At 44.7% G+C, this 15,410-nt stretch overlaps 1 protein-coding gene across 5 annotated transcripts; it reads left to right on the top strand.

The window, feature by feature from the left end:
* The first annotated feature begins 446 nt into the window (after nt 1-446).
* zgc:153012 (uncharacterized protein LOC777626 homolog) lies at nt 447-13,091 on the top strand. 5 transcript variants are annotated; one of them, XM_037112991.1, is made up of 7 exons: nt 447-2,088; nt 3,272-3,369; nt 3,499-3,565; nt 4,258-4,971; nt 5,081-5,214; nt 11,954-12,005; nt 12,335-13,091. In XM_037112991.1, the coding sequence occupies exons 4-7, from the start codon at nt 4,306-4,308 to the stop codon at nt 12,482-12,484; spliced, it is 1,002 nt and encodes a 333-aa protein (XP_036968886.1). In that variant the 5' UTR covers nt 447-2,088; nt 3,272-3,369; nt 3,499-3,565; nt 4,258-4,305; the 3' UTR covers nt 12,485-13,091. The 5 variants fall into 5 exon arrangements, with proteins under 5 accessions (XP_036968886.1, XP_036968887.1, XP_036968889.1 ...); XM_037112992.1 differs by lacking the exon at nt 3,272-3,369; XM_037112994.1 differs by having other exon boundaries at nt 3,272-3,565; nt 11,957-12,005.
* Nucleotides 13,092-15,410: the final 2,319 nt, after the last annotated feature.

Genomic DNA, 15,410 nt, shown 5'->3' with positions numbered 1-15,410 from the left:
CTCACCTTAAAAAATCTGTACCAGTTCAAGTGTATGTTGTATAGAGAATATTCACAGTGCTTTACATCGCCGTCAGACCACCCTTTCTTTTGGCACTACATTTTCTCAGCTGTAGAACCTCCGTATCCCTACGCATTAGTACAACTGGGCAACAGCTGATCTGTGAGCGGCGAAATACAGAGCGAGGCCGAGCTGCTAGACGAGAGGTTTACTTTAGATTCAAACGAAACTTAACTCACTGTATCCCTCCGCATTAGCGTAACTGTGTAGGGATATGGAGGTTCTACGGTTGGCGGTCTGACGGCGATGTAGAGCGGTGTGAATTTTCCCTGTTCAACATACACTTGAACAGTTAGAGATTTTTTAAGGTGAGCCTTGTTTTAGGTTTTTTATTTAACTTTTTCTCTGGACTCTGTTCACTGCAGTACAAAGCTGAGCGTCTGGGCTGGAGTGGCTCTCTGCTGCTCCACACTGAGGCTGCGCTGATCGCTGATTACTGTAGGAAACAGACCGACTATAGATATGTACTTTATATGACCCCACTTCAAAAACTATCCCTTTAAATGGGGAAAGCTAACATAGCTGAAGTGTTAGCAGGATCTTATGGTTTGACTGAAGAATGCTAACAGTGTTAGCAGGATCCATAGATTTAAATGGGAAAGAATGCTAACAGAGTTTTGATGATGTACACATGAGTGTTTGTTCTGTGTCTGTGACATCACATCATGATGTCACAGATTTTGTGACATCACAGTGACATTAAAAGAATCAGAGAGATGTTGCAGTGTGATTGGTTGGTTTGGACTGAGTGTGGTTGTGACATCACAGATAAATGTTCTGCGAGTGGCTGCAGTGCAGCTGAGTGACCAGCAGAGGGCGCCACGTTCAAACAGCGCCACGGTTCAGTGAAGTTCTGATCAGATTCTGTTTGATCCACGTGACTCAGAATCTGAGCCAAACTCATCTAATGTAACTAAGTACATTTACTCAAGTACTGCACTACTTCATACTGCCACATGCGTCTGATTACTTTAGTTACTTTACAGATTACATGCTCAAACTCTTTACTCAGGTCAACATCAACTCGTCTGGAGAAACTTTTCACTGGACAGGAACGTAATCTGAAAAGTAACTAGTAACTGAAGCTGTCAGGTAAATTTAGTGGAGTATTTGTTGAGTTCAGTTTCCACTGATGGAATGTAACTAAATATATCTATTACATAAAGGTTTGAGGTACTTGTACTTTACTTGAGTATTTTCTGTTATTTTGTTCTTCCAGTCCACTACATTTATCTAATACCTTTCGTTACTAGTTACTTCACAGATTACATGCTGCATCATTTATTAATGAATTGATTTCCTCATCAGACAGATAGAATCATTGGTTGTGACGATCAGCTGACTCAGTTTATACCTGTAAATATATTGATCACTTTCTTTACTGATACTTTGATACTTGATCACTTTAATACTTTTACTCAAGTAGACTTTAGAGTACTTTATGAACAATAACCATCAATTCACTTTCAATTTAACGACATGACGTATTAGATGACATCACACACAGGCACCGCCCAGTCCAACACACTTGCACGCGCCGTGCTCGCTCTCCTGCCGTTGGCGCGCAGGCCGCGTGTGTTGTGAAGCAGAGATGAAGGCATCAGGGAGGAGGAGGAGGATGAAGGTGTCTCCTGCTCGCTGATTGGCTGCTGTGAGGCGACACGCGCCTGTTTACTGGGAGAGCAGAATGTACAGAGAAGAAGAAGAAGAAGAAGAGTAGAAGAAGAAGACGACGACGACAGTTGTTTTGTAGTTCTGTTCTATGGAACAACAGAAGTAGAATCTAATTAAATCAGTAGAAGAAGAAAGTCGGAGGACTTCCTGTTCAAACTTTTTCTCTGGAAACTGGGCGCGTTCCCGCCGCAGCCCGAGGCTGTACTGCGCAGGCTCCGTTGCTTCCTGTGGATAATGGACCGATTGTGTCACCGCGCCCGCTGCTGACGTCACACGAGTGGAGGGAGGCGCGAGGCCGCTGATCCTGACCGGGAACAGGATCGTCGGGAGCGCGCACCAGAGAAGCGCATGAACGTGAGTGTTTGTTTACAAGGATGACGTCACAGGGTGTGATTTACGGACTGAAAATTCTGTGAGGAGGAGAATGTTTACTGTCTTACTGTCTTTATTGTCTGTTTACTGTCTGTTTTCTTTCTGTTTACTGTCTTTACTGTCTGTGTACTGTCTTTACTGTCTGTTTACTTTCTGTTTTCTTTCTGTTTACTGTCTTTATTGTCTGTTTACTGTCTGTTTTCTTTCTGTTTACTGTCTTTATTGTCTGTTTACTGTCTGTTTTCTTTCTGATTACTGTCTTTATTTTTTGTTTACTGTCTGTTTTCTTTCTGTTTACTGTCTTTATTGTCTGTTTACTTTCTGTCTTACTGTCTTTATTGTCTGTTTACTTTCTGTTTACTGTCTGTTTACTGTCTTTATTGTCTGTTTACTTTCTGTTTACTTTCTGATTACTGTCTGTTTACTGTCTTTACTGTCCGTATACTGTCTTTACTGTCTGTTTACTTTCTGTTTACTTTCTGTTTACTGTCTTTATTTTTTGTTTACTGTCTGTTTGCTGTCTGTTTACTTTCTGTTCACTGTCTTTATTGTTTGTTTCCTAGATGTTTACGGTCTGCTTATTGTCTGTTTATTGTCTGTTTACTATCCGTTTACTGTCTGTTTACTGTCTTTATTGTCTGTTTGATAGAAAACAACTGCAGAGCTTCAGCACTGAAAGTAAACTCACCTGAACTGACCTGACGGTAAACAAACAGTAAAGACAGCAAACAAACAGTAAAGACAGTAAACAAAGAGTAAAGACAGTAAACAAAGAGTAAACACAGTTAATGATCAGTAAACACAGTAAACAAACAAACACAGTACACAAACAGTAAAGACAGTAAACAATAAACACAGTAAACAAACAATAAACAGAGTAAACAAACAGTAAAGACAGTAAATGAACAGTAAACAAACAATAAACACAGTAAACTACTGGAACTGCAGCTGTCAGATGATCAGAGTACAAATACTTTAAACTGATGTACAGGAAGTAAAACATCTCCAACATGGAGACACCGAGTACAAATACTCAGAGGTACTAGTAGAAGTATAGTATGAAGTACAACAGTACATGTACTGTATGATCGTTTTGAACAGTTGAGATCCTGCAGAACCTGAAAAACACACACACACACACACACACACACTCATGTTAATCCAGGTTGTGCAACAGGCAGCAGACTGAAGCAACAGAACAGAACAGAGTGAGTCAGACGAAACAGGAAACACTGAAGAAGAAGAAGGAACAGCAGCTGAAGGGTGAGAGACACTGACCAGAACAGCAAGAGAGAGAGAGAGAGAGAGAGACACGATGTGTGGTGAGACAGATTAAAAGTTGTTAACTTTAGACGGAAACCGACTGCAGAGTTTCTGTGGGTTTGTTGTTAGACGCTACGGGGACATGAACCTGAGTCTGCACCGAGAGGACACCTGTCCTGTGAGGGGACACCAGCAGGTAAACTTTAACACACCTGGTTTCAGACATTGTCCACACCAGCCCAGTTAATTTTGCAACCCAGGTTTTGTTAAATAAAAAAAATGCGTCCACACGAGGGGTGTAATAAAATAACTCTGTACACACGCAACTGTAAATCCGCCAGCAAGTGATGCAATATCCATGTAATACATATGCCACGGCAATAGATGGTGGTGTAATGTAAAACGGGAAGGCTGTTTTAACCAATAAAAATAATTCCAAACCGGAATGGGAGAGCGTGGCAAATATCAAAACATAAACAACAATGGCGACTCGCAAGGGGGAATCGTTTGTCTGGACCGAGCTGGTTAACTAGTGTTAGTTTTAGATCGTTAACCACCTCTAACCACCTTCTAACTGTCGTTACTCTGTTTACATTGCTGCGCACGCAATATTTACAAGACGTAAGAAACGGAAATATTCGCGGTTGTCATATCCACACTCAACCACAGAAACCCAAATCAGACGAAAACCTCACCCTGGACCCTGGTTTCAAAATACCACGGTACGTAAAACCGGTAGGAACATAACTTGACGGTTGCAAAATTAACCAGGCTGGTTTGGACGGATCCTCAGGTTCAGTTGATTGACAGGTCGTCTTAGTGACAGTTAACTTGAACATTCTCGATGATGCAAGTAACACGTAGTTTCTGTGTGTGTGTGTGTTTTAGTGAGCCTGTTGTGTGTGTGTGTGTGTGTGTGTGTGTGTGTGTGTGAGGATGAGCGGAGGTAAAAAGAGGAGTGGCTTCCAGATCACCAGTGTGACCTCAGACTTCAACCAGACTCCAGTGGGCCAATCAACGTCCAGCGAGCTCCTGTCAGCCGTCCAATCAGCAGCTTCCTCCTCACAGGGAAGCTCCTCTCAGCCGACCACGCCTTCTGTGAAGAGGAAGTACGTCTCCCATGAGGCCCTGGGACCCGGCACCGGCTGCTCCTCCAGGTTCAGGGTGGTGAAGCTGCTGGCGAGCGGCGCTGGCGGCGGGGGGCGGGGTGAGCCGTATCGCCGTGGGCGATGGACATGTTCTGAGTTCGTGGAGCGACAGGAAGGGGCGGGGTTCAGGCGGGTGCTGGACACCATGAGACACGCCCACTCACTAGAGTCCCTGGAGATGATTGGCCGGGACAAAGACAGAGGCGGAGTCCACTCACAGGACGCTGCCCACCTGCTTGCTCAGCCAATCAGAGGCAAGGAGGGGGCGGGGCTCATTTTACGCAGTGGACCGCCCTCCCCGACACACCAGGAGCCAATCAACATCCGGCTCCTGGACCGCACCGAGCCAATGGGACGACAGGGTTTGAGCTGCAGCCTGCCCCCGCCCTCGCCCTCGCCCCGCCCACGACTCATCCCTCCTCCTCTACGATTGGACGTGGACGCTGCAGGGCGGGTAAAGACTTTTCTACTGGATGGACCACGGTAACACACCTGGTCATAGTGTCTCACCTGTCTCACCTGGCTCTCCGTTAGTCTGTCTCACCTGTCTGTCTGTCTTGCAGTCTGTTCTCAGGCTGTCTCACTCTCAGCCTGGTTCCCCCCCTGCTGGACCGTACCATCCCACTCTGACCCCCATTCAGACTCCAGCTCGCTTCAGTCTGGACCAAACCTTCTTCAGCCTTCCGGGGGACGACAGGTACCGTCTGTCTCTCTGTCTGTGTGTCATTTCTGTCTGTCTGCATTTTTCAGTTTCATGTCAGTCTGAAGCTGAAATTAATGAACAGGACAGAATCATCTGCAGACGGACGCTGAGCTGTTTGTTAGCTTATTAGCACTGATGATACACATTGAGCCTGAGGACGAGGACACTTTAAAACCAGTGAGGGAAACACAGAGAAAGATCCGACACACACACATTACAGGCTCACTAAAACACACACACACACACACACAAACACACACAGACACTACAGGCTCACTAAAACACACACACACACACACACACACACACACACACACACAGACACTACAGGCTCACTAAAACACACACACACACACACACCCCCACACACACACACACACTACAGGCTCACTAAAACACACACATACACACACACACAGACACTACAGGCTCACTAAAACACACACACACACACACACACACACACACACTCTACAGGCTCACTAAAACACACACACACACACACACACACACACACACTACAGGCTCACTAAAACACACACACACACACACTCTACAGGCTCACTGAAACACACACGCAGACACACACACACACACACAGACAGAGTCACTGTGCTGACGATCAGCTGACACTGTGGCAAGAAACTGAAAGAATGGGTGTGTGTGTTGTATGTGTGTGCTATGTGTGTGTGTGTGAGTGTGTGTGTGTACGTGTGTGTGTGTGTGTGTGTGGGGGGATTAATATGAATAGAGGACCCATTCATTCATTCGGAGCCTCAGCAGGACGTCTGAACTGTTGCAGTAAGCTGAACTCTGACTCTGCTCTCTGATTGGCCGTAGACTAGCTGCTGTGATGTCATCAGTCAGATGGAATGAAATCAGTTTTATTCAAACAGCCCAAAATCACGATCACATTGCCTCGATGGACTTTATAATCAATACAGTGAACGACATCCTCTGTGCTCACACCCTCGAGTCAAGAAGTCAGAACCTTGATGAGGAGCCATGGAGGAGGATCGTCTCCAGGACGGACAGGAAGTAGAAGTCACATGTGCAGAACAGCACCACAGAACTACAGATTACAACTTAAATCAACAGAATATCTGATACAAATGATAAAACATGGAAAGTTTGTGGTTCCAGGAGACGACGAGCAGACGAACCACAGGCCCTCATGTCCACCTGCTGACCCGATCAGAGACAGAGAGGTCCGAGTGTAGAGGCAGCGAACTGTACAGAGACACAGGATGTTTTTTTTTCTGGGCAATAAGCCGCTCGGTCCGTGGATTTAGACAGAAGGTGGTATATTGTGGTTTTCTTTGGTCCACCAATTTGCCGCCTTGGAGGGTATTCTTATTTCTGCCCTGGCCGCTATCTAAATCTGAGCCGTTGATGCTCCGGCGTCTGCGTGAGGTGGCCAGAGGTGTCGATGACCTGCACTGTTGTGCGACCCACAACCGAGGAGTTTAAAAAAAAACAAGAAATAGCTGATCACAGCAGTCAGTCCATCACTTCATCAACGGACATTAAGATGAACAACTGGACAGCTGCAGAGATCCAGGAGATGCAGCGTCTCCTCGGTCTCTGTAGCTGTTTGGTTGTGTTAGCTTGTTGTTGTAGCGGCAAGCTGAGGACGGTCGTTTCTTTCAAATTAAAAGTCCCCTGCTAAGAACCCAGTTCTAAATGGGGTGCAATTTCAAGCTCTTATTTTGAAGACAAATCCAACCTGCTTCACTGTTCATGCCCAGCTTCCTGCTTCACATCATGTCACATGTTTACGCCTACCCCAGTGGCGGCTTTTGGAGAAAGAGGAATATTACACCTCTGTTTTAGAAAGACACAAAAATGCTTGAGAACCACTGAGTTCTGGTACCAAACACAGAGCTGAGATCCAGTAACAGAAGCTCTGAGGAGGAGTTAGAGTCTGAAGTAAGTGAAATATCATTTACCTCCTTAGGGCCGTTTCTGTGGAATGAAGCTCAGACAGCTGACTAAAAAGGTTCTGGGAAATTATTATTAAGTAGGAGGCCTGAAGGTTGTTGGGACACGACTCTGTGAAGAAGGGAAGGTGGGATCCTGGTCCAGGATTATTTAGAGATCCTGGGTCGAGGTGTGGTTTCTGAAGAAGAGGCTGAACCACAGGAGACTTTAACTGTCAGGGACAACAGTGAACAATATTAACACTGTAGACTTAGTTCTTTAAACAGTTTTGTCTGAAGGGAGTCCAGCAGGCAGGAAGCTGGTTTTGAGGATGAGACAAGTTTAGACAATATCTCAAGGGAATGTTAAGAGTTTAGAGCTGAGACCACCTGATAATCAGCAGAAGGATGTTTTATGATAAACTTTGACAAAGAAGCCAGAGATGATGAGTTAATTTTGATTTTGATCAATTTTATTGCAAAAGAAATCTCAAATCATTTCATTAAAGGTGCACAGCTCATATATATATATATAATATATATATATATATATATATATATATATATGACAAGAAGTAAAACATTTGTCACCGGTACCAGGACGGGCCATCAGTCCTGCAGGTGTGTCCAGAGCTGTGTTCCGATATTCATACTTGCATGAGTAAACTTAGACGTCGTACACTATCCGCACTTGCTGAGTACGCGGATTTCAGCAGGTGAGTGAAATTTCGATCGTGACAGCGGCCATGGCCCAAAAACATCCTGCTTTGAATGGTGAACAAAAGACATCTATGACTTTTTAACTTTTTTAACTTTTTAACAATTACAATCCTACAATCCTGCAATAGGGCTCTGTTAATGCAAGCAATGTGGAGAATGCGCCGACGTCGTCATCAGCTCTTCTGCTACGTAGACAAGATGACGGCCGTTTAGTGCGTAAAGTGTACATTGTCGATGCTCAGTGTTTTTTTGCTGTTATGAAGGCACCATCCAGGTCTGTTAGGTACACCTCTTTTCTCCACGATCGATATTGGAACACCCTAAGTCAGTGGTGTCAACCTGATCCAGTAAAGGGCCATGTGGCTGCAGGTTTTCATTCCAACCAAGCAAGAACACACCTGATTTGGATCAGACAACCAATCAGCCAACCAAGCAAGAACACACCTGATTTGGATCAGGCGTGTTCTTGCTTGGTTGGAATGAAAACCTGCAGCCACATGGCCCTTTACTGGATCAGTTTGACACCACTGCCCTAAGTACTCAGACTCAGTATAGTAAGTACGGGAAGTATGGTTATTGGAACATGGTGCAGGTGTTGAAGGTGTACTCAGGTACCTTTAACACATGTCCTGCTGTGTAAACTGGTGCCGCAGGTCTCCTCAGCTGGCTGTCATGTAACTGGACCGTTAAGGTTCTGTCCTCCCATAATAGGGATGTAACAATACACTCAACTCACAATTCGATACGGTTCACGATTTTTTTGTTCACGATACTATTTTCTCACGTTTTTTTTTTTTAATCAAAATGAGTGACAGACAAATTATGACCAAATAAAATGATCTTTTATTCTTAGGAAAAAAAATCTTAGAGGTGCTTTCTTTACAGAAACTCTGTAAAACAGTTTGTGTCCTCTTATAAAAAGTGCAACTTAAATGGTCACCTTAAACAACAAAATATATGAAAAATATATCCTTTCTTCTCACAAGTAAACTGGTGTAATTCAGTATCTCCAAACACAAAAGAATATAAAATCTTGACCAAAAAAAGAGGTCCTTTCTTTACAGAATTATTACACACTATTTTTGTGTCTTATAAAAAAGTGCAACTGAAGTAGTTATTAACTTAAATAACAAAGAAAAACTGGATTTTTAAAAACAAATCCCACATCAAAATAATATCAAAACATAAAATCTCTTCAAATAAACTAAGACTGGCTTGTGTAGCTTGAAACTTTCAGGTTTCTCTTGAGGAAAATCAACATGTCAACATTCTCAGGCCGAAGCTGAGATCTCTGTGAGGTTACAACATCCCCTGCAGTCGAAAAGACCCTTTCACCAGGGCCAGAGGTGGCTGGTGTGGTGAGGTAAGCCTCTGCTAGAGGTGAAAGCAGTGGGTAAGACTTACTGTTCTCCTTCCACCATTTGAGTGGGCAGCTTGTGAGGGAAATAGACATTTTACTTCCGTACCTGACAATTTCTGCGTCAATCCTACACATGTGATTGGTCTGTGCTTCTGCTACACGTTCTGTGAAAGTCCCTTCTAGGAGATCTTCCAATGCAGTCTTCTTAAGAGGTGGTTGTTGAAGGTCAGCATCCATCATGTCTGCCTGGTCAGCAGGCAGCTCTGCTGCATGTGTAGAGGCACCGGTGTCTGTTACACCCTCGTCAGTTTCCTCCACAGAGGAACTGGTCGGTAACAGCAAGACAAGAACTTAGTAATATTTATATTATATTACTCATATGCACATATATATATATATGTACACACACACACCCATTTGCATGGCTCCTGAAGGGTTCAACTAGACTTTTTAAGACCAGCGTCAAGACCTATTTCACATCTATACTAAAACCTCCACTGTCCTCCACCCGTCGGTTGTGATAGACACAGTATCAGCCCTCCGGAGAAGCTCAACCACAAGAGCTCTTACCTCCTGGTAGAGTTTTGGCACGACCACCTGGCTGAAGTGCTGTCGTGACGGGATGCGGTATCTTGGCTCCAGTGTGTTCATCAACAGCTGAAAGCCCTCGTTTTCAATGATGGAAAATGGCTTCAAATATTTTCCAATACAATAACCAATTGCCCTGGTAATTTCTTGCGCCCTTGTGTTGTTAAGGGGGAGAGGAGACGCAAAGCCTCTCGTCAGGGTGGTTTGCCCCTTCGGCAACTTTTGCTCAGGAGTTGGCGTAATGTTACTTTGTTTCTCACTGTGGTGGCGGCTAATATGCTGCTGCATGTTGCTCGTGTTGCCGATTGTATTTGTGTATATGGGGAATCCAAAATGCCGCCACACAGGTGATTTAAAACCACTCGGTGCATCCTCAATTTCAAAGTTGTTGCCTGCCGTCACCATGTCTTCCCTCGCTCTGTGCCCTGTACCTAAGTAGTGACGTAAGTCACGTGACTTGATTCACGATTAATTTTTTCTGTCAACCGGCGAGAATCGTCACGCATTTTTACCGATTCTTAATCGCGTCACAATGCATCGTTACATCCCTACATAATGATAATAATGGTTCATGTCGATCTGGTTCTGGGAGAAGCGTCGCTCTGAACTCTCTCCAGGTGTTACTGACTGTAGGACTGAGTTATTGCTGACACTCAGAGAATAGATCCTGGATCTGATGAGCAAGGACAGTCTGATGTTGGCCGGGTGGAAGTATGTTGGACCAGGTGGAGGTATGTTGGACAGGGTGGAGGTATGTTGGACCGGGTGGAGGTATGTTGGACCGGACGGAGGTATGTTGGACCGGGTGGAGGTATGTTGGACCGGGCGGAGGTATACTCTCTGCTGAGCTCTAAACATGTTGTGGTTGTCTTGTTGTTGTGCTGCACCGAGTCTGTACAGCTCAGAACAAACCTCTGATCATTTAAACCAGTGTGAGCGAATGAATGAAGCTCTGTGTTCTGACTCTCTGAGTGGGCTGGAGGAGAACCACACTGCTCTCTTTCTATTGGCTGGAACAGTGAGTAGGCTGGGGCTGGAATGAGACAGCAACCAATCAGAGAGCAGAGAGTGAGTGTGTGTGTGGGAGAGAGAGAGAGAGAGTGAGAGAGAAACCAGATGTCTCTCACTCATTTAGAGGAAACAGACTTAAAGTCTGAAGAGAACATCTGGATGGTCTGAGACAGCTGCTGATTGGACGAGCCTCTGAAGTGAGGACCTGTGAGGTCAAAGAGAACAAGCCAATCAAAATCTGGATAGAAAAGAACTCATCAGAGAGGAGATAAGAGACGGAACAGGAGACAACGAAGAGACGATAACGAGGGACGGTGACAAGTGTGGACCTTAACGAAGACTAGTTCATGAGGGACATCAGAGATTCCTGCTATGTGGAGCTGAGCTCTGATTGGACGGTTCCTGCTATGTGGAGCTGAGCTCTGATTGGACGGTTCCTGCTATGTGGAGCTGAGCTCTGACTGGACGGTTCGTGCTGTGTGTAGCTGAGCTCTGATTGGACGGTTTGTGCTGTGTGTAGCTGAGCTCTGACTTGGTAGTCAGGTTTGACGGAGGGCTGTGATTGGTTAGACATGTTTGGTAGTGTAAAGAAAATTATTTCGGGGCGTCGTCAGCCTTCATGTCCCCCCTCTGACTCCGCCCCCTGTCCTCGTCCTCAGCGACGTCCCCCATCGACTCCGCCCCTCCCCCTCAGGACTATGCAGCTTGTTGCTAAGCAACCAGAGAGACTTGTGTTGCGGGATCACAGAAAGGTCAAAGGTCAGGCCTTGGGTGTCAGAGAGTCGTGGCCGGGGGCGGGGCTGATGACCTCTGAACCCAAACCCAGAATTAGGTCATTGACTCCGCCCTCCTGGGGTCAGCCAGTCAGAACAACCAACCAACCGCAACCTCTCGTGACCACGTCAGTCCCGCCTCCATCCCTGTCCCAGAATCCCCTGCTCCCCACTGCAGCTCATCCTCATTGGTCGGTCCCCGTTAGAGGGCGGGGACCCTGTGGGCGGGGCTCTGAAGCCACCATGATGTCACTACTGCTCCTCTGCCACAGGTGCCCCCAGTCTGTGTTCCACCTGTGTCTCCTACCTGTCTGTGTTCCACCTGTCTGACTCTCACCTGTCTGTCTGTCTGTGTCTTCCAGTAGTTCCAGTAACAGTCTGATCGCCATCGACAACAAAATAGAGCAGGCCATGGTGAGTTTAATTTCAGCTGTAGTTCTACTGTTGTTATGTTTCTATGGTAATTTGACTGGGGTTCTACTATAGTTAGGATTAAGGTTCTAGCGTAGTTTGACTGTGTTGACTGTTTTTCTTTTGTTATGCAGTTTTTTGTAATTATTGACAAATGAATAATTTTTTATTCATTAATGGTGAATTATCGGTAAGTTCTGTTCTTTGTGATCTGTGACTGCTCCCTCTGCTGGCTGAAGCCGAGAGGAGCATCTGCACCTGCTACAGGATATTTGTACACACTCTGACCTGTCTGTGTGTGTGTGTGTGTGTGTGTGTGTGTGTGTGTGTAGGACCTGGTAAAGAGTCACCTGATGCTGGCGGTCAGAGAGGAGGTGGAGCTTCTGAGGGAACAAATCAGAGAGCTGCAAGAGAAGAACCAACAGCTGGAGAGAGAGAACCACATCCTGAGAACACTCACACACAATATACATACAACATAACACACAACAGACAAACACACAACACACACAACAGAACCAGGGTGGTTCTAGAGTCTGATGGGGTCCTGGGAAAAAACATTTTTTATTATTTCAAACTTCCACAAAACATTAAAAACAATTGTGCAGTGGGTGGCTCTACACATCTGGCCTGCAGGTCGATCTGATATTAACTGGTGTTGATGCTGCTGGTGATGTGATGTGTCTTCACTATGTGGCCTCACGTGACCTGGAGGTGGATGCTGACTGAACTGATCCGACCAGAAAAGAACCATGACATGACACAAGGCATATTGTATATATTATATACATGTAGTTATAATCATTCAAGTGGAACACTGAACTTACAGAGAAAACGTTATCAGCCCCAAGCAGTTGCCTGCCTTGCTTGTTGGCGAGCGGCGCCCCTGAAAATAACACACAACACACGCACACACACTCACACACACACTCTGACACATTGTGACACTGAGTTTAACAGTATGATAATCAGACTAATGAGGATCCTGATAACCATGACAACAGACTGTTTGTATCAGCTGAGATAATGATGATGATGATGACGAAGAGTTGTTTCTATTAAATTAATAAACTTGAACTACAGAAGAGACAGAGGAGGCTGTTTGGTGATGATGATGATGATGATGATGATGGTGATGATGATGATGATGATGGTGATGATGATGATGATGATGATGATGGTGATGATGATGATGATGATGGTGATGATGATGATGGTGATGATGATGATGATGGTGATGATGATGATGGTGATGATGATGATGATGATGATAATGATGGTGATGGTGATGGTGGTGATGATGATGATGATGATGGTGATGGTGATGGTGATGTGGTGATGATCAATCAATTTATCAAAATGTATTTATAAAGCACATTTAAAAACAACAGCTGACCAAAGTGCTGTACAATGAAACTGAAAGTTCCACACGGAGCAGCAGGATCAGCTGGTCGGTGCAACTGAGTGACCTTGATGGGACATAAGGCTCATTAAATTAGACTGAAGCTGGACTGTTTAATGATTTATAGGCAAATATTAAAATCTTGAAATCAGTCTTAAAACATACAGGGAGCCAGTGAAGGGAGACCAGTCCAGGTGAGATGTGCGAGAGAGGGAAGCTAACACCAACGTTAAGGGGATCAGTCATGACATGGGATAAAAACCTCAGCTGGAAAAAGGCAGATTTTACCGCTGAGTTCATCTGTTTGACCAAATTAAAATCACTGTCCATTATCCATTATTTCTCAGCAGGTTTTACATATGGCTCCAGGGAACACAGGTGCAAATGAGGGGCACCACAGGCACCACTAGGACTTCAGATCTATTCTCATTAAAGTGTAGAATGTTTAAGGCCATTCAAGCTCTGATATGTGAAGACAATCAAACAATAACTTGAAAGAGTTTGCATCCTTCCATTTCAAAGGCAGATATATTTGAGCTTCACCTGCATAACAGTGAAACCAGGTGCCATATTTTCTGAAGATGGCCCCCAGGGTAAGAAGGTAGTGGGAAAACATAATGGGTCAGAGAATAGATCCCTGAGGGAGGTGCTGAGGAAGACACAGAGTCACCAAAGTTAACAGAAAAGCTTCTGTCAGACAGGTCAGACTTGAACCGTTCCAGAGCCTTTAATGCCAACACATTGTTCTAGGCCAGAGATGAGGATCCTGTGGTCTACTGTGTCCCATGCAGCCATAAGATCTAAAAGTATAAGTGAGTAATAACTGAGTCAGCTGTAAATAAAAGATCATTAAAACCTTTAAAAGTACAGACTCAGTGCTGTGCAGATGTTTAAAACCAGACTGGAACACTGTCAGAATTCCACGTGTGTCCACAGATACAACTTTCTCCCACATTTTTGAAAGGAACAGGAGTTTGGAGATTGGTCATGAGTCAGAGAGGACTGAAGTGTCCAGATTGGGTTTTTTGATCAGACAATGTATTATTGCATGCTTAAAGTTGCTGGTACAAAACCTGCAGATAGACTTCTATTTATAATCATTGGGACGTTTGGTCCTGTAGTCTCACACGTATCTTTAACTAAATGAGAGAGGACACCATCTGTGAGACAAGCTGAGGGTTTAATATGAGGAGTGTTTCCTTTAAAAGAGACACTCAAACTGGTTAGAACAGCAGAGCAGGTGAAAGTGATGGATGGGTAATAAAAAGCCAGAGATATGAGCTCAAACAGGCTAATAATCTTTAAAAACTAAAAAGTGGAGACATATTTCAAAGGTCTCAGAGGAACCATCAAGACGAGCAGACCGAGGAGTATTAACAATACTGTTAATAGCACTAAAAAGAACATGAGGTTTGTGACAGTTTTAAATTATAACAGAAACATATTTTGTGTTTTGAGCGTTCAAAGATCTCTGATATCTTTATCTGCAGCTCGTCTTTCTTCCACTGATGTTCAGCTCTCCTGTGCTCACGTCTGATACGTCGTTCAGCTTTGGGTTTGGAGCACATGACTTTAAATGGAGCAACAGAATCTAGGATGTTTTGTCAGGTGGAATGAGAGAATGAGGTGAACTCCTCAGTATTAAAACAAAGGAGGGCTGATTGAGTGTCAACACGGTCAAACCCTGACCAGCAGAGAACTGTTCAGGGTCGAACATACGTCGCTGCCAAGCAGAAGCAAAGCAACTGGAGAGAGAGCTCGAATAAAACGTGATCAGAGAAAACGGCATCGTCTCCTTGTTTCTGCCCACGCTTCTCCATTTGCACAGACAACCAGAAGGTAATTCCTGAACATCCTCACCCACGTCTTGAAAGGAATGGCCGGCTCCCTGGGCACACCAAAAAAAAATCCAGGCACGGTGCATTTACTGCCATCATCCGCAACAAAAAAACACATGCAGGTTCGACTCATCGCCAATTTGTGTGTAATAAACCTGTGAGTTTATT

This window comes from Acanthopagrus latus, chromosome 10 (assembly GCF_904848185.1).
Source record: "Acanthopagrus latus isolate v.2019 chromosome 10, fAcaLat1.1, whole genome shotgun sequence".
Taxonomy (NCBI): domain Eukaryota; kingdom Metazoa; phylum Chordata; class Actinopteri; order Spariformes; family Sparidae; genus Acanthopagrus; species Acanthopagrus latus.
This window is presented reverse-complemented; position numbering and strand designations above follow the sequence as displayed.